This window comes from Phyllostomus discolor, chromosome 6, assembly GCF_004126475.2.
Source record: "Phyllostomus discolor isolate MPI-MPIP mPhyDis1 chromosome 6, mPhyDis1.pri.v3, whole genome shotgun sequence".
In the NCBI taxonomy this organism is placed as follows: Eukaryota; Metazoa; Chordata; class Mammalia; order Chiroptera; family Phyllostomidae; genus Phyllostomus; species Phyllostomus discolor.
The window spans coordinates 85,776,387-85,802,049 of NC_040908.2; the positions used below are offsets into that span (position 1 = coordinate 85,776,387).

General features: G+C 38.0%; 2 protein-coding genes and 1 long non-coding RNA gene across 7 annotated transcripts in view; all 3 read right to left on the reverse strand.

Moving 5' to 3' along the window:
* The window catches only part of BCO2 (beta-carotene oxygenase 2), a 44,793-nt gene extending 31,735 nt beyond the window's left edge, over nt 1-13,058 (reverse strand). Inside the window, exons 1-2 of one of the 3 annotated variants that reach the window (XM_036028561.1) lie at nt 12,832-13,058; nt 7,239-7,443 (exon numbers count right to left, since the gene is read on the reverse strand). In XM_036028561.1, the coding sequence (XP_035884454.1) occupies nt 7,239-7,443; nt 12,832-12,967 (341 nt within the window). In that variant the 5' untranslated portion in view covers nt 12,968-13,058. The remainder of the gene's footprint in view (nt 1-7,238; nt 7,444-12,831) is intronic. The other 2 variants (XM_036028560.1, XM_036028562.1) reach the window with 2 other exon arrangements.
* On the reverse strand, nt 1,441-4,909 carry LOC118501197. Its single transcript, XR_004903817.1, has 2 exons — nt 4,434-4,909; nt 1,441-2,344 (listed from the first exon to the last, which is right to left on the reverse strand). It is a non-coding gene; the product is annotated as an uncharacterized LOC118501197 (long non-coding RNA).
* Nucleotides 13,059-17,736: 4,678 nt separating the features above from the next.
* TEX12 (testis expressed 12) lies at nt 17,737-23,834 on the reverse strand. 3 transcript variants are annotated; one of them, XM_028517013.2, is made up of 5 exons: nt 23,781-23,834; nt 21,920-21,998; nt 20,748-20,859; nt 20,595-20,646; nt 17,737-17,971 (listed from the first exon to the last, which is right to left on the reverse strand). In XM_028517013.2, exons 2-5 carry the CDS (start codon nt 21,980-21,982, stop codon nt 17,827-17,829), a joined length of 372 nt encoding a protein of 123 aa, XP_028372814.1. In that variant the 5' UTR covers nt 21,983-21,998; nt 23,781-23,834; the 3' UTR covers nt 17,737-17,826. The 3 variants fall into 3 exon arrangements, with proteins under 3 accessions (XP_028372814.1, XP_035884458.1, XP_035884456.1); XM_036028565.1 differs by having other exon boundaries at nt 23,762-23,816; XM_036028563.1 differs by having other exon boundaries at nt 23,691-23,794.
* Between the last annotated feature and the right edge of the window lie 1,829 nt (nt 23,835-25,663).

The following is a 25,663-nucleotide window of genomic DNA, read 5'->3' on the forward strand; positions in this document are numbered from 1 at the left end:
CAACCATCAAAAGCGATATTATTAGCCCCATTTTCCATGTGGGAAACCTCGCTCAAGATCATAGCACTGATAACTGATGAAAATGGGACTTGAACCTCCTCCATCATACTCCAAAGACAGTATTTCCACAATCCTGAAGAAAGCATACAATGAGAAAAAAGGGAATATGCAGGGCAGAGAAAGGGATATATCGGCATTAAAAGAACAAGGAAGTGAAATGAGCAACAAAAAATTATTTCAGAACACGCAATCAGAGGGAAAGAGAAAATATCATGTGGGAACTCAGGGATAAGAGAATTTTAAGATGGGCGACCAGTAAGGTCAAATGTTGTACAAAAGTCTGGCTGAGGACTAAGGATCCCATTGCATTTAATAATTAACAGGCATTGGTGACCTTTCTGAGGACAGATACTGTAGAGTGGTGGCGTTTAAAGCAGATGGCAGTGAACTGACAAGATGTCAGGAAGTATAAAAACAGAAGCAGTGAGGGGAGAAGAAAGGACAGCTGGAGATGAAGGTGGAACAGAGAATGAGGGTGTTGAGGATAAGAGGACATGTGCAGGCTGAGAGAAGGGGTTAGTGAAGGAGAAACAGAAGCAGGGGGCAGGGTATGAATGATGCAGCAAGGTTCCAGAGGAGAGGAAGATGGTGGGGAGGCAGGAATGGGTATGTACGTGGGGAGATTTGGAGGTAGGAAAGGGGGAAACTGAAGGAGCCCAAATCTAAATGCCCCTCTATTCATTATGAAGTAGATGGGTTTATCTGTTGAGAGTGATAGGAACAGGGAGAATGAGGGAGGCTTCCAGAAAGGGACCCTGTGGGAGGCTGGAACCAACGATGATGGCACCAAGGACTCAGTAGGGCTAGAAATCATAATCTTGTCATGAATCAATCCTCAAGTTTACGTGATTTCCTCTAGCAGGCCGGAATGGTGAGTGGAGGAAACTACTGAAATCGGTCAGAGGAAAAGCAGCAATCACCAGGAAAGTGAGGATGGTGGTGAGAGTGTCTCTGAAGTGACTCATTTTGGGATCTGCACCAGGGAGAAGAAATTAAAGCAGAGCTGATAAACTGAGAGGACAGAAAAGAACAAGGAGAGGAGAACTTGATGCCACTGCACATAAGTTGAACAGGAATGGAGGAGTGTGAAACTGGAGTTTAAGCAGAGAGTAGAGTTTCAGAGTTTAAGATTTCTAGGGTAGGTAATTCTGTAGAATAAGTTCCAATGTAGCCTTGCTACATGGCATTGTTGTAGTGGCACAGAGGGGGACAATCATGGCAGTGGGATGGCCAAGGAACTAGGCCTCTCCACTACCTTCATCATGGATCCTGGAGTCATTCCAGGAGACTGGTAGATATTGAGATGCTGAGAATATTTACTACTCTGCCCAGATTCATATCACTTAAAAACAAACAAACAAAAATGATAAGCATACCTTCAATGAAATCAGTGACAAAAATTTTTAATTGAAAAATGTCATGTCATGTCACTACTATGTCTGCATGCTGACAGAGACCTATTATATGGCATCTAGCCAAGAGATCAGAGATTCACAGCTAATGGGGCTATGCTTATCCACAGATGAAGGGTTACAAGGACTAGCTCTTCTCCCTTCCTTTTAAGTCTAATCTGGGAGCCAACCACGAAACCAAGTGTCACTGCGTCTTCTCTTTGACCTGAAGATATCTGTACTCGGTATCCAAGAGACAGGTCAAGACCCTGTTGTTGCTATAAATGCCTACTGCTGGCTCTGAAAAAACCGATTTGAACGACAAATCAAACACTCATGAGGACCAGCCACACCACCCACTTCCCTTACAAAGATGTTATCTTTAAAAGAGGCCTGTAATGAAAACCTAGGTATGAGTAACTCTGCTGCTTTGTTTAAAATTTACTACATCTACTTCTGTAGCAGATGAAATACCATATGCCTTCTAAAGAGGTTGTTTCTCTGTGGAGATTGAACCAGTAGTTTATTTTTTCCTTCTCCTCCTTCTCTTTCATTTTGCCTCATAATCTTTTTTCAAATTATAACTTGTATGAAATCCAAATCTGTGAAATAGGGAAAAGAAAAACAGAGTTTATCTAGTTTGGGACAGGGTCAGCTCACTCACCCTCTTTTTTTCTGTACCCAAACCACCTCTCCATTACCCTGCCCCCCAACCCTAGTCTCCACCCAGGGCCTCAAAAGTAAATTCTTAAGGGACTCCTGAGCAGCTGTTGGGATGAGGGACCACTGCATTTTATTGCCTTTGAGCACTATCATAACAAGTCTATTATCCAGTGAAGACAAGATGCAATAGATTCAGCAAATTAAAATACTTGGGATATTAAGAAATACATCTTGTTTCCAGCCAAGATGGAGGCATAGATAGACACACTGTGCCTCCTCGCACAACCAAAATAAAGACAACAATTTAGAAACAAAATAACAACCAGAACTGACAGAAAATTGAACTGGATGGAAGTCCGACAACCAAGGAGTTAAAATAGACACATTCATCCAGATCGGTAGGAAGGGTGGAGTCAGGCAGCCAGGCGGAGAGGGGTTGCAACACAAAAAGCGGTGGCACCGGGCACAAAAGGTAGCAGCTGACAAACCTTGGGTACACAAGATGGCAGCGGGTGGACCCTGGGCACGCAGGCAGCGGCTGGCAGACCCAGAGAGGTGGAAATTGTGAAGTGAGGCACGGCACGCAAGGTGGCTGGCTGACTGGGCAGTCCCACATTTGCACACAGATAAACCAGGCGAAATTGGGCAGTGAGACAGACCATGCAACCCAGGGTCCCAGCTTCCGGAAATAAAGCCTCAAAATACCAATTGAAAAATATGTGTGGGGGTTGAGGCACAGGGAGAGACTCCCAGCCTCACAGGAGAGTTCATTGGAGAGACCCAGAGGGTCCTAGAACATACACAAGCCCACCCAAATGGGAATCAGCACCAGAAAGGCCCAGTTTGCTTGGGAGAAGTGGCAAAAGGGACTGAAAGCCAACAGAAAGCAGAGCAAGCGCCATTGTTCCCTCTGGACACCCCCGCAACATATAGTGTCATAACCCAGTGACTGGGTTGCCCTGACCTGGTGAACACCTAAGGCTCCACCCCTCATACATAACAGGCATGACAAGAAAAAAAAAAAAAAAAAAAAAAAAAAAAAAAAAAAAAACAGAACAAAACATGGCCCAAATGGAAGAACAGATCAAAATTCCAGAGCAAATTCAACTAAGCAACCAAGAGATAGCCAACCTATCAGATGTGCAGTTCAAAGTACTGGTGATCAGGATGCTCATAGAATTGGTCAAATTTGGTTGCAAATTAAATGAAAAAATGAAGGCTACACTAAGTGAAATGAAGGAAAATGCAGAGGGAACCAATAGTGGTGGGAAGAAAACTGGGATTCAAACCAATGGAGTAGACCAGAAGGAAGAAGGAAACAACCAAATGGAAAAGAAGGAAGAAACAAGAATTCAGAAGAATGAGAAGAGGCTTAGAAACCTCCAGGACATCTTTAAACCTCCCAACATCTGAATTATAGGGGTATCAGAAGGGGAAGGGGAAGAGAAACAAGTGGAAAAGTTATTTGAACAAATAATAAAGGAGAACTTCCCCAATCTGGCAAAGGAAATAGACTTCCAGGAAGTCCAGGAAGCTCAGAGAGTCCCAAAGAAGGTGGGACCAAGGAGGAACACACCAAGGCACATCATAATTACATTAGCCAAGATAAAAATGAAGGAGAGAATCCTAGAAGCAGCAAGAGATAAGGAGACAGTCACCTACAAAGGAGTTCCCATCAGACTGTCAGCTGATTTCTCAAAAGAGACTTTGCAGGCAAGAAAGAAATATTCCAAGTCATGAAAGGCAAGGACCTACATCCGAGATTGCTCTCTCCAGGAAAGCTTTCATTTAGAATGGAGGGGCAGATAAAGTGCTTCTCAGAGAAGGTCAAGTTAAAGGAGTTCATCATCACCAAGCCCTTATTATATGAAATGTTAGAGGGACTTATCTAAGAAAAAGAAGATACAAAATATGAACAGTAAAATGACAGCAAACTCACAGTTATTAACAACCACACCTAAAACAAAAACTAAAGCAAACTAAGCAAACAACTAGAACAGGAACAGAACCACAGAAATGGAGACCACCTGGAGGGTTAGCAACAGGGGAGTGGGAGGAGGAGAGAGGGGGAAGAGGAACGGAGAATAAGTAACATAGATGGTAGGCAGAAAATAGAGAGGGGGAAGGCAAGAATAGTATGGGAAATGTAGAAGCTAAAGAACTTATGACACATGGACATGAACTAAAGGGGGGAAATGTGGGTGGGAGAGGGTGTGCAGGGTGGAGGGGAATAAAGGGGGGAAATTGGACAACTCTAATAACATCATCAATAAAATATGTTTTTTAAAAAAGTTATCTGTTAAAAAAAAAGAAATATACGTTGACCATGCCCCTAATTTTTTATCTATTTCCAATAACAGCTAGGAAAGAACAGTTGGACCACAATCAGATTCCCATCAAGTTGTAGCTAACAGAAAGTAGAATGTATGGCTACCATGGCTTGGGGAAGAGAAGTTATTGTTTAATGGGTACAGAGTTTCAGTTTTGCAATACAAAAAGTAGGTGGATAGTGGTGATAAAAGCATCAATGTGAATGTACTCAATGCTGCTGAACTGTACATTTAAATTATTAACTGTAAATTTTATATTATGTGTATTTTACCACATTTTTTAAAAAGGTCATTGTTCCTGAAATATCATCCAGCCTTTGAAAATAATGATTATTCAGATTTCATAGCAACATAGATAAAAAGCTGATGATAGTGTAAACTATTTTAAACCAAGGCAAAAAAAATTGGTTACTATCATCTATATTCATATATCCTATATCTACTTAGATATCCATATATATATACATATACATATACTCAAATGTATATATACACTCCTATATCCATATATATATGTATACACACACATACTCATATAACTGGGTAGAAGACATGAATAGACATTTGCCCAAAGAAGACATACAGATAACCAATAGGTACATGAAAAGATGTTCAATGTCACTAATCATCAGGGAAATGCAAATCAAAACTACAATGAGATACCATCTTACATTTAGTAGACTACATATTATCAAAAAAGACAAGAAGTTGTCCTGGCCAGGTGGCTCAGTTGGTTGGAGCATTGTCTCACACACCAAAAGGTTGCAGGTTCGACTTCAGGTCAGAGCACATATCTGGGTTGTGGGTTTGATCCCTGGTCGGGGAATGTATGGGAGGCAATCAGCATATGTTTCTCTTACACTGATGTTTCTTTCTCTTTTCTCTTTTCCTCTCCCTTCCTCTTTTTCTAAAATCAATAAACATGTACTCGGGGTTGAAGGTTTTTTTTTAAAGACAAGAAATAGCAAGTTTTGGCAAGGATGTGGAGAAAAGGAAACCCTTGTGCACTGTTGGTAAAAATCTAAGTTGGCATAGCCAATATGGAAAACAGTATGGAGGTCCGTCAAAACATTAAAAATCACTAACAATAGAACTGTTATGTGATCCAGCAATACCACTTCTGGGTATTTATCTGAAGAAAACAAAAACACTAACTCAAAAAAATACATGCACCCATGTTCATTGCAGAATTATTTACAATAACCAAGCTATGGAAACAATCTAAATGTCCACCAATAGATAAATGGACAAAGAACATGTGATACATATGCTATATATACATATCATATATACAATGGCATATTATTCAGCTATAAAAAGAAGGAATGCTTGCTGTTTGTGACAACATAGATGGACCTTTTAGTCATTATGCTATGTGGAATAAGTCACATAGAGAAAAATAGAGAAAGACAAATACCATATGACCTTACTTATATGTGGAATCTAAAACAAAACAAACAAATAAACAAAAACCAAATTCATAGATATGGACAACTTATTGGTGGTTGCAAGAGCTGTGAGAAACAAAATGGGTGAAGGTAGTCAAAAGGTACAAACTTGCAGTTATAGAATAAATAAGTCATGGAGATATAATGTACAAAATGGTGACTATGCTTAATAACACTATATTGCGTATTTGAAAGTGGCTAAGAGAGTAAAATCCTCATCACAAGAAAAGAAAATTTTTGTAACTATGTATGTGATATGTGTTAACTAGACTTATTTTGGTGATCATTTCACAATATATACAAATATCAAACCATTATGTTAACCACCTGAAACTAATTTAATGACACATGTCAATTATACCACAATAAAAAATTCTACATTTTTTAAACAAACCTATGGGAAGCCTAGCATGAAACACCAAACAGAGGATGTGATACAGATATTTCCCTATTGTTTTCTATATTTTAAAGTTTCATACAAATCCAAACTTTCAGATGAAAAAATGTCTAACATTTAAAAATGTTTAAAGCAAAGCAGATTCCTTCCTTACTATAGGGATTTCTTCACATCATTTTAAATGCCTACTAGACACATGGAGAAATAATACACTGAAGAGTTATTCAGCATTTTTTCATTTATCTACATATATTTATGAGTTCTATTTAAGTACAAGGCACTGTCCTAGATATTGGGGACATGAGGTGAACAAGAAAAAGTCTCTGCCGTCATGGAGCTTACTTTCTAATAGGGAAACAAAGCTAATAAAAAACATAAAAATGACATTGATTATGTTTTGTAAAGAGTTAAAATACTTATTACATTATAGGTAATATAATAAATAATAACATTTTTAGATTGGGAAATCAGGGGAGGCTCAATTGACACGAAATTTGAGCTGACATCTGAATGATAAGAATCAGACTTGAGAAGACAGGTAACAGAGCAAAGCCATGACTCTGAGAGGAAATAAAATGTGTCCAGTTTGGGGAACTGAAAGAGCCATTGTGTCTGGGAAGTACTGGGTGTGGAAGTGGTATGAAGAGAAGACAGTGCCCCTTCCTTCAGGAACTTGTGGTGAAATAGAGCTTGGTACAGAATTTCTGATACTTCTCTTTTGGTATAAACCTTCAGAGAACTTCAAATTCATACCTACAGAACAGAAATGTCAAGTTTTTAAACAGAATTAAGTCTCCATTTTTTCCTTATAGACAGACTACCTTCCTCATCTGCAATGAAAAGGGATCACATGGCAATGTCAGCCTCAGAGAAGAAACAGGTATTAATGTGTATTAAATAGAGCAAGTCCATGCTAAGAAATCCAAATCTTCCAAAACTCAAGGCTTACTTGTCCTTGCCAAATTCAAATTTCCCAGGTCCAATTCGAAGTAGAGATCCATTGAGCCACTTAGGAAAATGTCCTCGGACTTGAGCAGAGATGACCTGTGGAGTCTCCTCCACTGTGGTCAGTAATGGTGCAATATATGGAAGACTTTCCTGCTTACTGAAGATCACTTTTGTCTGATGACTATTTTCTATGTACTTCTTCAAAACTGTGAAGAAGAAATCAAAAACACAAAAAATGTTTACCAATCTTCTATAAATATGCCTATTTCTCCCTACTGGTCAGGGAAATGTAAACCTAATCCAAATATAGTCTCCAAATTCCTCTTTCTCTTTCCTCATTCTCAGATCAGTTCTTTGGTTCTTCTTTTATTTATTTTTTTAACAACAATCCTTTTTCTATCTTTGCTGTACAAATATACTTAGGAATTAACTCAGGACTTTAATTATTATTATTATCATTTCTTATCATTGAACAGTACTCATCTTTTCACAAGATGGAATCTAACCCTAGATGTGCTAATACCAACCTCACTGTTCTAATAAAAAATGACCTTCATTTAACATTATCATAATTATGTTGACCTTAGTACTTTATATACACCAGAATGTGATTCCAAAAATTTCATAGGGATTTATGGAGAGCATTTAATAGGATCTACAATTTAATTTCTTCTATTTCAATGTACACATGAATGTTACATGGCATTTTCTAGAAGGGTGTCATAAACTAAATTATGAAGTGATATGTAGTCTAAAATTACCTGAAGCTCAAAAGCCATAAGAAAAAATTAATAATTATATAACGAGGACCTGGAAATTGTTCCTATTATTTCACACTTAGTGTTCAAAAGGCAGTACTGCCTCACACAGAGGGGCGGTCAAATATATAACTAACGAGGCACTATAAAACACAGTCATTTATTTTATTTCATAAAACCTTAACAGTGAGATAAAAGCCTAAACTAGAACAAATAAGACATAGAGACACTATTCCTCTAAAGTGAAATTTGCATTCTTTTAGTAAGATATTTTGCAGTGTTACCCTGGCTGGTGTAGCTCAGTGGATTGAGCGCGGGCTGTGAACCAGGCATCGCAGGTTCGATTCCCAGTCAGGGTACATGCCTGGGTTGCAGGCCATGACCCCCAGCAACCACACATTGATGTTTCTCTCTCTCTCTCTTTCTCCCTCCCTTCCCTCTCTAAAAAATAAATAAATAAAATCTTTAAAAAAAAAAGATTTTACAGTGTTATCTTTATTACCTCATTTCTTTAAAAAATGTAGTTTAAAGTGCATAAGACCTTCTACTTTGCCTTATGTAGCAATTCAGTCAAACTCAACTATTTCCTAATTTCACAAATAAAATTCACTCTTACCCTAAATGCCCTTCCCAATAATCTATCTCTGAGGAAATTTTACCTATTGTTCAAAGTCTGTCTCAAACACTACTTTCTTTAAGATGCAGCATAATATAACGCTTAAGAATGTGGGCCCAAGGAGATCAGGTAGTTAGTATGGAATAATAACATGAAACATACACATAAAAATACAACACAAATATGAGTTTAATACATATCCACTGTTTCATTGCCCAGCAACCATTTTCCCTCCTGGCAACTGTACCTCTAGGATTTTCCTCTGGTGAGGCACCTCCTCTGCCTCAGTTCCTGTGCTGGGTAAGTAGACTTGACTCCACCCCTAACTACCAGGACTGGACAAATGACGGACCTGGCCAATCAGAGCACAATAACTGCTTTAGTACTCAGCATGGTACCCAATCAGAATGAATGATACACAATGAGAAGGAGAAGAAAAAAAAAAAGAATGTGGGCCCAGCCTCTGCCTGGCTCCAGAATGCTTGGGTTGAAATCTTGCCTACTATTTTTCAAACAAATAGCCTCGAGCAAGACAATTAACCTCTCTGTATACTTCCTCCTTTCTAAAATGGGGATAATGGTAATTCTTATTTTTCCTAAGACTATAAATAATAAGTGAATTAGGTAATGCAAAGATTTAAAAAATTGTGAATATTCAAAAAATCTTAGCTATTATTTATGTAGCTTTAAAAATATGTTCATTGATGTTAGAGAGAGAGAGAGAGAGAGAGAGAGAGAGAGAAATGTGGATGCTGACTGGGAATCAAACTGCCAGCCTTTTGGTATATGCACTGATGTTCCAACCAACTGGACCACACTGGCAAAGGCTATTTATGTAGCTTTTAAGGATCAATCCAACAAGATGTAATACATTCTTTTTTTAGATTATGAGGCGGACCCCAAAACCCAGACTTTATTTATTAAAAAATTGTGTTTTCTTACATGTTTAAACTTCAGTCACCTTCAAAGCACTCTCCATTTGATGCAGTACAGCTATTGAGATGTTTTTTCCACAGCTCAAAACAGTTTTTGAACTCATCGATTTTGATACCTTTTAGTGCTTCTGCAATGTTTTTGTTTCATCTCTTTCACATAGGCAAAATGTTTCCCTTTGAGGACTTTTTCATCCAAGAAACAAAAAGAGTTGCTAGGGACAAGATAGGGTGAATAGGGAGGGTGAGCCATGGGGCTCATGCCGTTTTTTGATAGAAAACTGCTGAACACTCAGCTCAGTGTGGGCAGGTGCACTTGTAAATCACCCATCATGAAATGGGCAAACACACTGAAAGAATCTTCAACGAAAATTCACTAAAACCTAAAGCAGCCTCTCATGACAATGCCTGCTGGTACACTGATACAGATGGGTTCCTAGAACACTCATCTAGCAGGGGAAGCCTGTACTATAAGAGGCCCACTCAACAGAAGATGATTCTGGGGTTCTTTTGTGTCCCCCTCATATTTATTTATTCAACAAAGTGTTGGGCACCGCTGAGGGTTAAAAAGGTGTGACCTTTGACCTTTACTCTTTAATCTCAGCACTGTTCCTTGGTAATCACATCTAGAACCTTAATGTCACCAATTACTTTTTGCAGGTGACTCAACATGTCAAAAGAGAATTCCTCATTATCCCCCTTCCAAATCAATTTCCCACCTGCTAAATCACCTAGCTTCAACATCTCTGTGGGCCTTGAATTCTTCTTCACATTCACTAACAGGTTAAATTCTACTGATTATACCCCCACAGGGCTAGAAAGAGGATGCTAGGGGGATGATATAGGATAGCTTGTATAAATTTAGTAGGACTCAGAAGTTTGCAAGGGTGCCTGGAGTAAATCCTTTGCAAGAACTTATCCTCTGGCTGGGTAGCTCAGTTGGTTAGAGCATCATCCCATATCCCAAAGTTGTGGGTTTGATCCCCAGTCAGGGCACATACAAGAATCAACCAATGAATGTGTAAAGAGTGGAACAACAAATCTATATCTGTCTATCTGTCTCTCTCTCTTTCTTTCTTTCTCTCAAATCAATAAATAAAACTCTTTTTTTTTAAATTTACCAGTCCACCTCTCCAGGGCAACCCCACAAGTTTTTCTTCTGGCTTGAACTGTCCTAATCAGAACTGATGCTTCAGCTTTTCTTGCCTATCAGTCAATTCCTTCCTACTGTCCTAGTTTAGGCCCTCACAACCTACTGAGGCAGGAGATAGTCAGGAAGGAAACTCCAGAGGCCCCACAGGGCTAAGATAAAAGACATCCATACATGACAAAGATCCCCTAAGACCAGTTGTTCCTGTTTTCTGAAATAACGCTGAACCATGGTGGCTCAAGAATGCACCTGCACAGAAGATGCTACACAACCCCTGATTCATTATAATAGCATTATAATAAATTAACATTGTGAGACTTCCTTCTCCAGTAGCCAATCAAGAAAATCATGGGAGACCACACATGCGCAACTCCTTGTACATGTGCAATAGAAGCCCACCAAAGACTAACCAGGAAGCTTCTGCACTATAAGAATAGAATCCCTCCAGCCCACAGGATCAATCTCTGCTCAGAGTTGGCCCGCTCCCATGTTCTGTGGAGTGTACTGTCACTGAACAAATCTTCTCTCTTTCTTTATGCTATAAACTCTGTGTGTTCGGTTTAATTCTTTGTCCTCGATCACCAAGGACCTGGTTACCTGTGCCCACCTGTGACACTACTAGATGGTTAGTATCATAGCCTCTTATTTGGAAGGAGAAATCAGATAAAGGAACTCTCTTCTAAACCAGGACTTCCTAAATGGTGGGTCTCTTGATCCCCTTAACCCCTGGGATGGCCAGAGAATCACCTCCTGTTCTAAGCAATTCATTGAAGCTCCAGATTCCATCCAATTTACTCCAGTGTGAGATAAAAAGATTATCATTTTCTATGTGTCCTATGATGTGGAAAGGCTGGGAAGCACTGCTACTAAATCAATCTTCTTAAAGACAGATTTAATTATATCACATACTCCTCCATAAAATCTTTACAAATGACTGACTCCTCACTGTCCATCAAGTAAAGTCTAAACTGCTTGGTCAGACACTGACGAAGGCACTGTACAATCTCACACCAACCTGCCTGTCCAGTTCTGCCTCTCACTCCATCGGAGTCTGGACCATTCCCCACTGTCTTCTCTTCTCCTCTCCTCTCCTCATCATAACTGCATCCTTCTCTTCACCTAGCATATTTCTCATATCCTTCAGGTAAAATGCACTTACCTTACTCATCCTTCAAGATCCAGTGCCCTTGTCACCTGTTTTATAAACACAACATTCCTATTTCTTATAGCAAAAACTGATTCTCCTTAGTCTGAACTCACACAGCAACTATTATAGCTCTCTTATGGCACTTTCGTATTCTATTCATGCAATAAAGATGAATATTCTTCATGATCTCTCCTACCAGGACGCCCTGAGTACAGACAAAGTCTTGGTTTTTGCCTTTACCCCAGCACCCAACACATTGACATGCATTGAATTATTGAATTAAATAATTTAAAGTTTATAGCATACATCAGCATGATTTCTCATAGCTCTATATCAGCCCATTTCAAAAAATAAAATCATGAGCACTGGCTGGTGTGGCTCAGTGAATTGGGCACTGGCCTGTGAACCAAAGAGTCACCGGTTTGATTGTCAGTTAGGGCACATGCCTTGGTTGCTGGCCAGGTCCCCAGTAGTGGGTGTATGAGAGGCAACCACACAGTGATGTTTCTCTCCCCTTCTCCCTCCCTTCCCCTCTCTCTAAAAATAAATAAATAAAATATTTTAATAAATTAAAAAATCATGTAACAATAGTAGCTATAATAGAAAGCTTCAAAACAATAAACAGAGTATTAAGGAAGCCCCTCAAAATGCAAATAGAAGAACCAGATATTTACATCAGAATGTAAAGCAGTGATTTTCAATTGAGAAAGGCCTAAATAGTGAATATTTTTCCTATTGCAAATCTAACAGAATCCCAAAACCCTGAAACCTGCCCTTGTAAATCGTATAAAATATACAAATGGAAATTTTGTTTCCCTGACGAATAAACAAATCCTGACTGTCTTCTTAAACTCCCAGCTCCACACTTCCTGCCTGTATCTGCTTCAAAAAGAGTGGAAAACTTCAGAAGCCCCCAGTATTCTTCAGAAAAGGCATAGAATTATAAGTTCAGACTGGTAGGAAGAGGAGGAGGACAGGACAAATCCCCTACCTGGAATCCGGTGTATCACAGATCGGAAAACTACTGCAACGGTAGAAAGATTGTGGACAAAACGGAGGAAGAGTTGAAAAACCATTTTTGTATTAAGTAGCAGCAGATCCTGTGATTTCCAGATCCTCACATTCATTAGCAGTGAGGCTAAATAAACTTCCTGGGCAGTCCCTGGCTCACAAACAAAAAATGGAGAGGAGGCATGGGGGATGGGACAGACGAGAGGCTTCAACACTCGAGAAATCTCTCTCACTTTCACTTCCATGACAAGTGCCCCAACAACCTATCTATAATAAGTAGTGTTTGAAATATGAAATTAAACTACCAACAGTGGTCTCCCTCCCTAAACTTTCCTCATTCAAATCTGTCCTCACACTTCAATTAAGCCAGTTGATTCATGGATGAATTTCCTAATGTTACTCCTCTCCCCTGAAAGGTCCAGATCTCCTTTCTGTGCAGAATAAAGTCCAAATGTAATCTGTCAACAAAGAACTCTACAACCTGGCCAAAACCTACCTTTAATCTTTTTTCTCTCTGCCTTTCTAGCATTTCATTCTTCCTTTTCTTTTCTATTCATTTAATTTACAAAACATTTTCTCACAATCTAGTGTGAATAAGGAGGGTCCTGTGAAGGTATGCTCTTAAAAAATTTTAACCATATATAATTTAATTAATTCAACAAACTTTTTTTAGCACCACAGTATCAAATACTGCACTACAAATTGAGAAAACCAAGAAACAAAATTCAGTTCTGATTCTCAAGCAGTTTAGATGATACGTTATTCCCCTTTGTGAATTCTCAGTCCAGTGAAATGACTATAAACGTACCACGTTTTTGTTCTTCTAGCCTTTTGAACAAAACTTTCCCTGCCTGAAATGTTCTCCCTCTTCCTTTTTCAGACAAGATTGGGCACATTCAGGGTGGTATGGCTGTAGACCTCCCTCTTCCCTTTTCAAAAACCCATTTGAAAATCTACCTCATTGACCCCTTGCTAAAAAGCCCCACTCCCACTAGGAGTTACTAGCACTGCCACAGAGATTCTTTTAACATGTGCACATCATGTCTTCCTAGCAAAGGCACCTAAGTGCAATTTCAAGAAAGGAGTGGTTAAAATTTTCAGAACGGAGAAAAAAGAGCATATTAAACTACTCTGTATTTCCCACAGTACCTAGCATAATATGATGTACAAAGATAGTTAATATATATTTTCATTTGTAATCAGTGAAAAATACAAACTTGTGAAATTTTATTGAAATGAAAGAGTGATACTAGAATGTAAATTAAAGGGCAATGTAATATTAGAAGTGTAAATTAAAGGGCAAATAAGCCTTAATTAGGCATTCAAGAACTTCTCTAAGAGGTTACTATTCTGCCCACATGGTTTCTGACAGTAAACACATTGTTTCACTAAAAATCAGTTAGTTTTAATCATACCAAATGAAGAGATCAAATTGATTCTCTGAACCTGCACAGGAAGAATCAGACACTAAGCAATGGAGACACCATCAAGATATAAGAAGTATATTATGAAATCCATTCTGAAACAACCTGTTAGACTTAGCTTTCATATTAATAATAAATGCTTAGAAAAAAAATAACTCATGAACATTTTAATAGTGGTGGGCCAATAGTGTCATCTTTGTATTTAGAACATTCAAGAACTCTGTAAGGTAAAAGAGTAATTCAAAATCCAGGTGATATGGTATACCACATCAAATATAGTCTTCTGGTTGCATTTAATGTTTTAAAACCCCATTTGTAACAGTTACTTGACTGGCCTCTATTAGTGTATCTCTCTACAAACCTAATAATTCTTCCACTTAATAATCAATATGTTTAATAAATATTATTTTACTGTTTGCAGTCCTTTCTTGTATGAGTATTTCATTATGTGGTAGGTATATATGCCTTGAAATAATTTTGTGAAATGAGATTTTACTTCAACATTTAAAAGGCAACAAGACAAACATGCTGTCCACCTGAAGAATACCAAATCCTTGTGGTATTATTTATAAATATGTCCAAATTTGTGATTGCTTACATCAGCAAAATATATTTATTAGACTGAAAAATATATAATACATTGAATTATATATGTGACTTAAAAATGAGTGCTATGGTTTTTAAAATCTGATTAATATAGTTATTACATATAATTATATAACACAGTGAAAATTTTTCAATGAAATCATAACAGTGCCACCTTGGTTGGTGTGGCTTAGTGGATTGAGTCCTGGCCTGTGAACCAAGAGGTCACTGGTTCAATTCCCAGTCAGGGCACATGCCTGGGTTGCAGGCCAGGTACCCATTTGGGGTTGTGCAAGAGGCAACCAATCGATTTATCTTTAACACATTGATGGTTCCCTCCCTCTCTCTCTCTCTCCCTTCCCCCTCTCTAAAAGTAGATAAACAAAATCTTTAAAAACATAAATTTAAAAAAGGAAAGTAAAATAAAATAAAACAGACTACTAAAAAATCATAGCAAGCCTTCCATCAAAGGGAAAATATTGTTTGCTACATAAATATTAGGGATCCACTAGTCCAAATTCAATTTCTGAATTATAACAGGATTGAAATGATTCATCAAAGTTGCTTTGTTTAGCCAATCTCTTTACTTCTGTTTTATAGTATATTTTATTGATTATGCTATTATAGTTTTCCCAATTTTTCCCCTTTATCCCCCCTCCACCCTGCACCCCCCAACCCTCCAGCTTCCTCACAACTTAGTTCATGTCAATGGGTTGTACATATAAGTTGAGTTCTGCTTCCTATACCACTTTTGACCTTTCCCCATCTATTTAATGCCTACCAATTACACTTCTTCTTCCTTGTACCTTTTCCCCACTATTTCTCCCTTCCCCCTCCCCACTGAAAACCCTCCATGTGATGTCCATTTCTCTGATTATGTTCCTGCTCTAGTTGTTTGCTTAGTTTTTGTTTTGGTTGTTTTTATTTGTTTAGGTTCATTTGTTGAGAGTTGTGAGTTTGTTGTCATTTTACTGTTCATAGTTTTTTATCTTATTCAACTTCTTAGATAGGTCCCTTTAACATTTCATATCATAATGGCTGGGTGATGATGAACTCCTTTAACTTGACCTTACCGGGGAAGCACTTTATCTGCTCTTCCATTCTAAATGAAAGCTTTGCTGGATAGAGTAATCTTAGATGTAGGTCCTTACCTTTCATCTTTTTAAATATATCTTTCCAGCCCCTTCTTGCCTATAAGGTTTCTTTTGAGAAATCAGCTGATAGTCTAATGGGAACTCCTTGGTAGGTAACTCTTCCTTTTCCTCTTGCTGCTTCTAAGATTCTCTCCTTATCTTTAATCTTGGGTAACTTAATGATAATGTGCCTTGGTGTATCTCTCCTTGGGTCCAACTTCTTTGGGATTCTGAGCTTCCTTGACTTCCTGGAAGACTATTTCCTTTGCCAAATTGGAGAAGTTTTCCTTCACTATTTGTTCAAATAAATTTGCAATTTCTTGCTGTTGTTCTACTCCTTCTGGCACCCCTATAATTTGGATGTTGGAATGTTTAAAGTTGTCCTAGAGGTTCCTTCATTTTTTTGGATTCTTGTTTCTTAATTCTGTTCCAGTTGGGTGTTTATTTCTTCCTTTTGTTGTAAATCATTGATTTGAGTCCTGGTTTCCTTCCTGTCACTGTTGGTTCCCTGAATATTTTGCTTTATTTCTTTTTGGATATCTTTCATTTGTTCTTTCATTTTTCAACCAAGCTCAATCAGTTCTGTGAGCATTTTGATTACCAGGGCTTTGAACACTCCATCAAATAGGTTGGCTATCTCCTCCTCATTTAGCTCTTTCTTAAGTTTTGCTCTGTTCTTTCATTTTGGCCCTATTTATTTGTTTGGGGGCCCTGTTAGGTTGTAAGTTATAAGGGGGCAGGGCAACCCTCCTTGCTGTGCTGTGCTGCTGCTTATAGGGGAGGGGCCAGAGAGGGAACAATGCAGCTCACCTCCTCATCTCTAGGCCACTTTTCAGCAAACTCTCATGTGAGACTGGGAGTTTCTCCCGACGTGGCAAACACCATAGTCCACAGCCCACTCTGAGTCTCACTTTCCCCTTAAGTCAGCCCCACCCTCAGCCCTACGCCTTGCCAGTCTGGTTGTTCTGTTTAACTGTTTCTTTAGTTCCGTGGTTGTCGGAGTTCCATGTGGTTTGATTTTCTGGCACTTCTGGTTGTTTATTGATTTTAGATTGGTTGTTATCCTCCTTTTGGTTATGCAAGGACGTGAAAGGTTTCTACCTATGCCTCCATCTTGGCTAGAACCTCTTTACTTCTGGACCTCTAATTTTATCCCATACCACACAACTGCTACAACTTGTAAGTACAATTCATTAACAACAACATTGATATGGTTGTATAAAAAAGCCAAGTCATATGAGGTTCTGGTTATTTCTGGGTTTTATTTTTACCACAAGAAAATAATTATAAATGAAAAACTTTTATTAATCATGTAAAATATCTAACAGTGAAAATAATCAAATGATAATATTAAATAGAAAGAGGACATATAGTTCATTACATATTGAGAAACTGGACAAATCACCTTTAGGTTGTAATTTTTTATAATACTGACCATGAAAAACATTTCAAAACTATCTCCAAAGCCATCTGCTATTTAAACAAAATATTTTTAATGTACAATATTGTTAAACATTATCAAATTAACTCACTGAGTCCTCTTTTAGAAGTTGAAGGCAAGAGCATTTAAGAAAAAAAAAAGAATACATATATAATTTAAATAATTTACACTTTTATAAAATACACCAAATATTTGATCCTCCAAAGAAAACCTACATATTCCATATCAATGTCCAGTTTAAAGCCCCCTTCAAATCTAGAAAAGAAATTCAGGGATTTTCCCTTCTATGTTTAAGGTACACATTTTCTTTAACAACTTTTAGAGCATATATGTCATTCTTTCATTACAACAATAATGGGTTTAAAGTCTCAGCTTATTTTAAGTACACAATTTTATCTGTGCAATGTGTTTGCAATCACTGTAAACCTCTGTTTCAGAAGCTCTCTTTTTTGTATCAGAAAGTTTTCAATAGTATTGGCTTCTTTGAAGAGTCCATCTATCTCATCAATATAAGATGCATCTACTGCTGCTCTCTCACTAATGGGGAAGAAAGGTTTTATGTTAAATTAAATAGTTAAATAGTTATGATATCAAAACACACTATCATAGTGATGTTTTTTATTATGCTATATTTGTTAGTTATTTCATTTAAATAGTTTTGTACATTGGAAAGCTTCTGTTTACAAACACTCTTCAGTGAAATTTAAATTAGTCCCACAAATATTTTGACTACTCAAATTCTCCTGATACAGCAGATACATTATACATTATAATTCTAACATCAAAAAATATGCAGTCATGCTTCAATTAACAGTGGGGATATGTTTGGAAAATGCATTGTTAGATGATCTGATTATTGCACAAACATCATAGAGTGCATTTATACAAACCTAGATGGTATATAGCCTAGTACACACTTAGGCTATATGGTATAGTCTATGTTCCTAAGCTATAAGTGTGTATAACACATTACTATACTGAATACTGTAGGCAACTGTAACACAGGAAAGCATTTGTCTAAACATTAAAAACTTATAGTAAATATAAAATATAAAAATTGTTTAATGGTACACCTGTATAGGGCACTTAGTGTGAATGGAGCTTGCAGGACTGAAAGTTGCTCCGGTTGAGTCAGTGATTGAACGGCAAGTGAATGCAAGGGTCTAGGACATTACTGTACACTACTGTAGACTTTATAGACACTGGCTCACGAGCAAAAAATGGGGAGAAGTGATGGGGGATGGGACAGATGAGAGGCTTCAACACATGGGGAATCTCTCTCACTCTCATTTCCATGACAAGTACCCCAACAACCTATCTATAATAAGTAGTGTTTGAAATATGAAATTAAACTACCAACAGTAGTCTCCTTCCCTGAACTCTCCTCATTCAAATTTGTCCTCACACTTCAATTAAGTCAGTTGATTCATGGATGAATTTCCTTATGTTACTCCTCTCCCCTGAAAGATCCACAAAGCATTCCCTGCTACTTCCTTCTGACAGGGTCAGAAATAGAACATTGAAGGTGTCAACAATGCTCCATGAACAAAAATGTAGGCACACAGACTGAAAATTTGAAGGAGAAACTGGCTGGGTAAGGCGTAAATCACCATAACAGTAACTGTCAGAAGGGAGTGAAAGGTAGCCTGAGAATCAGTAAGAACAAAAAAATTAAGAAGGAAAGACAATGGAACATAGGGGATAGTCATAGTAATGCTGTCTGGCTATTGCATGTTGGAGCAAGTGGTCATATTAAAGAACTTTGTGATATTCAATTTTTTTTTTAAAAAGAGGTTATTTTAAATGGAGAAGGTATAGAACTGAGGATTCAATTTTTACTTTGGAAATTTCTTTTTGGTTCCATTGACTTTATCTGGCAAAAACTGACTCTCTCTGGCATTGAACTGGTGGAATACATAAAGTTTATCTATATTTTACATCATTATAACCTGAAAATATTTCCAAATATTTCCAAAGTACAGGGACAGGCTGCCTCTACACTATCACAGAAAGCTTTTACTGAAGTGGCAGTGGCACTTATACTTGTTAAGATAGCTCCTTCAGAACTATGTCATTTTATAGGATCTTAGGTGCTCAACAAATATTTTTATAGCAAAGCACTCTGAAGACTATCCTCCCAGCACTGGGGGAACAGTCTCCTCTGTGCTGAATCAGGTCAGTGCCTGACTATTAAGGTTGTAACCTGTGCACTCAGAACTGAGGTTCCATGAATAAGAGAGAATCTACTGCCAAGCCCCACAGATACAATTCCCATCAGAGGAAAACAAAATTCCTCCTGAGCCACATAGCCTTCCATTACTTACAGGAAATTCAGCTCCATTAGAATCTATGGGACCACTGTTGTACATGTGATCTGTCATTGACTGAGACATCATTATATGGAGTATGACTACACACTATTTTAACCACCACACAAACCATTATTCAAATACAATGACTGTACAGTAGTTTTAAAAAACATGTTAAAACCCTGGCTGCTGTGGCTCAGTGGATTGAGTGCCTCCCTGAGAACCAAAGAGTCTCAGGTTTGATTCCCAGTTAGGGCACATGCCTTGGTTGCAGGACAGGTTCCCTGTGGGGGGATTGTGTGAGAGGCAACCTCATATTGGTATTTCTCTCACTCTCTTTCTTCCTCCCTTCCCCTCTCTCTAAAAATAAATAAATAAAATCTTTTTTTAAAAAACCCTTATAAAACATGATTATTTCGCATCAATATTAAAATTCATCCTTCAAATATATACAGATATTTAAATAGTTCATATATTTATTTTATCTTTAATATCACTCTATTATTATCATTAACTTCATCAAATGGTAGTTTTCTAAAAGAGGTTTTATCATAAAATGTTAATGTTATATCATCTAATGTTAAATGTTATATCATCTAATTAGAGACCAAAATATATCCAGCCTAGTATTCATTCCAGGAATAGCAAACAAAGGATATTCAGTGGAAAAGTTGGGGTTATTCTTTGAAAATAACAAACTTATTATAAGAAATTGAGGTAGAATTTAAAAATTCCAAAATTATAAAAACTGGATAGGTTCTACAGCCACTGATCTAAAGTTCCCATCATGGAGCTTCCAGAAGAAAACTTCTAAAATAAAGTCTCAAGAGAATATACTATTAAGTACTTACCTTAAGATCTTTGCATATGTAGATAACATCAGATTAATTTCCTTGCTCATATCTATTAAAAAAATCACTAAGTTAAGTTATGAAATACCACAAACCTTCTGTGTTTATTATAAAAATAAATATAGAGAAATATAAGCATTGTATATACATCACCATTCAAATCTTTCTCCAGGGCTTCGTCTTTATAAAATAGTCCAGAGCTTTCAGAGAAAGAGGAATCTGATTTTCCAAGAGAGGGCAGTGGCAGACTATCTGGCATTTGAGGCTAATACAAGAAAGTAAAAGAAAACAGGTAAATAGTCAAGAAGATCCTTAGGATATATATTTTCTATTTTTTAAAAGCAAAATAAAACATTTTTCAGAAAAAAGTAAACATGCTAGAAATTACATGATCTTGTATCCTAATTAGTCATTTGAAATTCTATAACCAAGGAAACTTTTAGTCTCAACAAGCACCTTGTTCGACATACTAACTTTTGTTTTGACTTTTTTATTAGAAATATGGTATTAAGCCCCTGATGAAAAGGTTTCCTATATCTTGAACCAGTAGATGTTTCCACGGCAATATAACAAAACTTTCATAGCCAAATGCTTGAAAGTTTTTGCAAGTAACATAAACTTTAAACAAGCAAATAATGCCCCAAATGCAAACATCAATTGGTGGGGATAGTAGTGAAGAAGGGCAGAATACAGTGTTTTTATTTTAAAAGATCAGCAACTCCACTACCTAAGTATCCTACTTATTATAGAAAAATAATTATTTAAAGTCCTGGGTATCATAAAGATATGAATTCACTTCTGTCCCTAGATCACAAATTACCACAAAGAAGTCTCCCAACAGTTTCTTGGTAAACTATATATTTAGTATAAAAGCAGCTGGAGTCACCATTGTTCCTGCTGTGACAATCCCAGCTCTGGGAATATGAAAACTTAAATTACATTTATCAACAGAACTTTCTTAACTGGAAGAAATTTGAGAATTACCATGTTTTGCCATGTATAATGTGTACTTTTTGACCAAATTTTTGAGGGAAAAATAAGGATGTACACTATTTTGTACATGGTATGTATAATGATTACATACCATGGTTTATAATAATGGGTATGATAATCCTGTGTATAATGCACATAAAACATGGGTGCGCATTATACACAGCAAAGTATGGTGTATATACAAAACAAAATAAAGTAAACCCTGGCAACTGATCGATGTCTCTCTTTCTCTCTCTCCCCCCCTCCCTTCTGTTCTAAAAAGAAAATACATAAAATCTTACAGAATCATAAAATAAAATAAAACATTAAGGCTCAGGGAGCATATAAATTACCTCCAACTCTCTTGGTCTCTTGCAGTTACCAGTATCAGGTTTTACAAGGTGACTTGCCATCATGTTCTGTAGACAAGAGCTGCAAAATTTTGAGCAATGCCAAATTTAAATACCAACTCCATGCTACACAGCTCTCTTAAAATTTTCCCCTTCTGTCCACTCACTGCCACTGCTAATTGAGGCTCTCATTATCTGTCCCTTACCTAAACTACACAGTTTTTCCCTTCTCAAATTTATCCTACCAACTGCTGTTTGGGCAGTCTTTCAAAACTCTGATTACCATATTCCCTTAACCTTTCAAAACTCTAACTACTGCATTCCCTTATCTCAAAAACTTTCCCTTTACTATTCACTGATCCAGAATAAGTTCAAATTCCATCCAAAGTCCTATAATACCTAGGGCCAATCTACCATTCCCATGAGTTTCCTCTATTGCTTCTGTATACAGTCAGCCAAGCTAGTACCTCTGGCGCTAGTGCCTTGCATCAGGATTCATTTAAGATTCTTCTACCATTACAATATCTTAATGTTCAAATAGATATTATTGTTCATCTAAGCCAGTCTCATTTTTTCACAGACATGAAAACAGGGGCAGAGATAAGTTGACCAAGTTCAAACAAGTAAAACTGGGACAGCCTAAACCAGATCTTGTCTAGCCTGAAGTCTACTCCTACCTTCATGTACCATAAAATTTTTCTTTTAAATTATTTTTCCATAAAAAATTCTGAAGATAATTTTCCTAGGTGTCTGAAGGATTAAGTTTAAAAAGAAAATGTTGGAAACTAGAATGGTATAGACTCTACATCTTAAAGAATAGGAGCCCTGTCTACACTCAAGCTATCAATTAACTTAGCTTGTTTTTGAGAAATTATGCTGATGTCAATAACTTTTTTAAAGATTTTATTTATTTATTTTTAGAGAGGGAAGGGAGGGAGACAGAGAGAGAGAGAGAGAAACATTAATGTGCGGTTGCTGGGGGTCATGGCCTGCAACCCAGGAATGCACCCTGACTGGGAATCGAACCTGCGGCACCTTGGTTCACAGCCCGCGCTCAATCCACTGAGCTACGCCAGCCAGGGTTGATGTCAATAATTTTACTTAACCTGCTTGATTAGTCACATGTAACATTCATATACATAAGCTTGTAAAACAAATAGTAACGATGTTTGTTTAGTAAATTCCATATAATGCTTCTACATTCCTGTCAGAACCTTTCTGGTAAATTTAAGTGTCATAATAGTAATATGCAGAAAACACTACACATGCACCATAGTGCTGGCTTTGCCATGGGAAGTTTGAAAATGTCTCATAGAAACTACCATGAAAGTTACTCTTCTCCCTTCCCCCTTTTCTCTCCCCTTTTCCTTTTCCACCTCTTCCCCTCCTCTCAAAAAGTAACTGCATGTGCACAGATGTCAAGTATAATTAGGTAATTCTGTTTCTGGGAAAAAATTATTTCTGTCACAACATACGGCCTTACATGAATCCAGGCCTGGTCAAGAGCCTGGGCCTTGTCCTGTAACAAACACCATTCAGAGCCACTGACATCAGCTGTGCAATCCACGGCTTCAATAACGTCGTCACTATCAAGCTCGACCCCTTTGCCTTATACAATTTTTTCCCCTAGTCTTCTCTTTCTCCTCAATGCCACCTCAACCCCTCGGGCCATTTCACCTACCTTGTTTCTCATTTCCCACCACCACCCCCCTCCCTGCCTTTCCTCCCTACTGGTGAGTCAGCCCCACTACAGACCCTAAGAGAAAGCCTTCACCCTCGCCCACTATTTTCTTTCACACTCGCACAAACAGTCATGCCTCCGGCCCCAACCCAAAACCAGTCTACCGCCCGCAGTGCTCAAGACCTCTCGCCTCAGCGAACGCGCGGGAATGAAGAAGCCAGCTGCGTGCTAGTGCGCAGGCGCAGGCGCCGCAGGCGCCGTAGACGCTGCGGGCGTGGACGGCCGAGAGAAGCCGTGGTTGTTCCCGCACACAGCAAGTGCTAAGCACGTGAGGGAGCCGGAGCAGCCTCCGCCTCCTGGAGCCCAGCCAGGTGTCCCGTCCCAGTCCTCAGCGCGCTGTGACAGAAAGGCGGCTTTTTTCCGCTTCTGTCTCACTCGTCCCTTCGATTCGAAATCTACGTGAAACAAAACTTTCTCCCTGCCTCCCAGCGTGTGTTTGGGGAAGAAGAGGAAAAGTCTAAGACTCATTTCTCCAGAAAGAACGTGGAAGAATTGCCAGAGCAAGACTAGGTTGTGTCCCAGAATATCATTTTGGAATCTCAGAAAAGGAACACAAAATAGTACACCCACCCCCACTTTTATGTCGTATTCCACATGGTTTGTATGACGGGAAGGGTTTATATATGAATCCCCCTGCTCTGCAAGCAAGCCAGACTTCAAGATCAGAGCCCCCCCCCCCCCCCCCCCACACCTTGACTGCTTTTTCTTTGGCACAACCAAACTTTGAGAATCATGCCCTTTTAGAAAATTACTTTCCTGATATGCCAATGAGTTTAGTCCACTTAATTGACGGCATTCATGAAACATTTTGTAACACACATGATCTGCATACTTGAAGCTGAGCCTATTGGGTGCTTTAATGTGGCGACTTTGACCTGTAATTTCAGAGATAGACATTCAAATTTATGCCCAGTTAGATGATATGGAAAGAAAAAAGGATATCAGCTCATAAAACAAAGGTCAGTAACACCCACCCCCATAAATTCCAGGTAGCCTGTCTTATACCTGTGAAAATTTATTACCCATACCTTAACCTAGACTAATAGTAAGGACCTATAGGAGAAGCTCACACCCTATGTCTCAAAAAGTCCTATGGGAAGAGCTTTATGTGTTACAACAGAACTCGTGGTTGTAACAGCCCCTCCAATTAACTTTTCCCTTCTATAAAGTACCTCCTTTATCCAGGCATGAATCTCCACATGGTTGGCCATATCTGCACGTTTTGTATTGTGACCTTTCTTTTCCTGAGTAGGTACTTTTCTGTAAGGGAATACCTACTCCACTTTTGCTTACAATTGACACACCTTAGGAAATTATATTTAAAATATAAAATTTAACGTTTTTCTTTCTTGGTTTATTTATTAGAGAGAGGGGAAGGGAAGGAGAAAAAGAGGAAGAGAAACATTAATTGGTTGCCACTCATATGTGCCCCAGCTGGGGCCAGCCCACACCCCAGGCATGTGCCTTGACGCCAGAATCCCACCAGCGACCTTTCACTTTGAGGGTCAGCCCAACCAACTGAGCTACACTAGTCAGAGCTCCTTTGGCTTATTTAAATGCTAGTTGTCATACAGACTTGTAAGTGTTGTGTGTATATGTTTATTTATTGGCTGTTTGTGAAAAAGCCAATTGTTTTAAATAAGTTCTTAGAAAACACATGCTCAATTTGTTTAACTTTATTTGCTAATATTGTGACCTATCAATCACTTAATAAAACTAAGCTAGATAACTATGGTGCAGTTATTGACAGTCTTTAAAGGATGTCAATCAATGTTGAATTTTCCCCATCTGTGGTAAAGTGAGGGAAAAAGTAATGAAAATTCCATAAAGCTAATGTGTTTTTTTAAAATGTCATTTATTCTGATACTATGTCCTAAATATTTTTGTTGTTAAAGTGTCCTTTCATGAAATAAAAATATAAAGATTTTTAGATTTTTAATGTCCTTAGTAAAATATAAAGTTGTCCATTCAGTGTTTACGTAGTCCTTATTATCATCATTATTGGT

Excerpts from the sequence above, each read along its gene's own strand:
- TEX12 (XM_036028563.1), bottom strand. The coding sequence starts at position 23,731 with ATGACTGTTTGTGCGAGTGTGAAAGAAAATAGTGGGCGAGG. Across the intron at positions 21,999-23,690 it reads AAAGAAAATAGTGGGCGAGG|CTCTTGTCTACAGAACATGA; the intron begins GTGAAGGCTTTC and ends AAAATTTTGCAG. Across the intron at positions 20,647-20,747 it reads CCTGGAGAAAGATTTGAATG|ATATGAGCAAGGAAATTAAT; the intron begins GTGATGTATATA and ends TTTTTTTAATAG.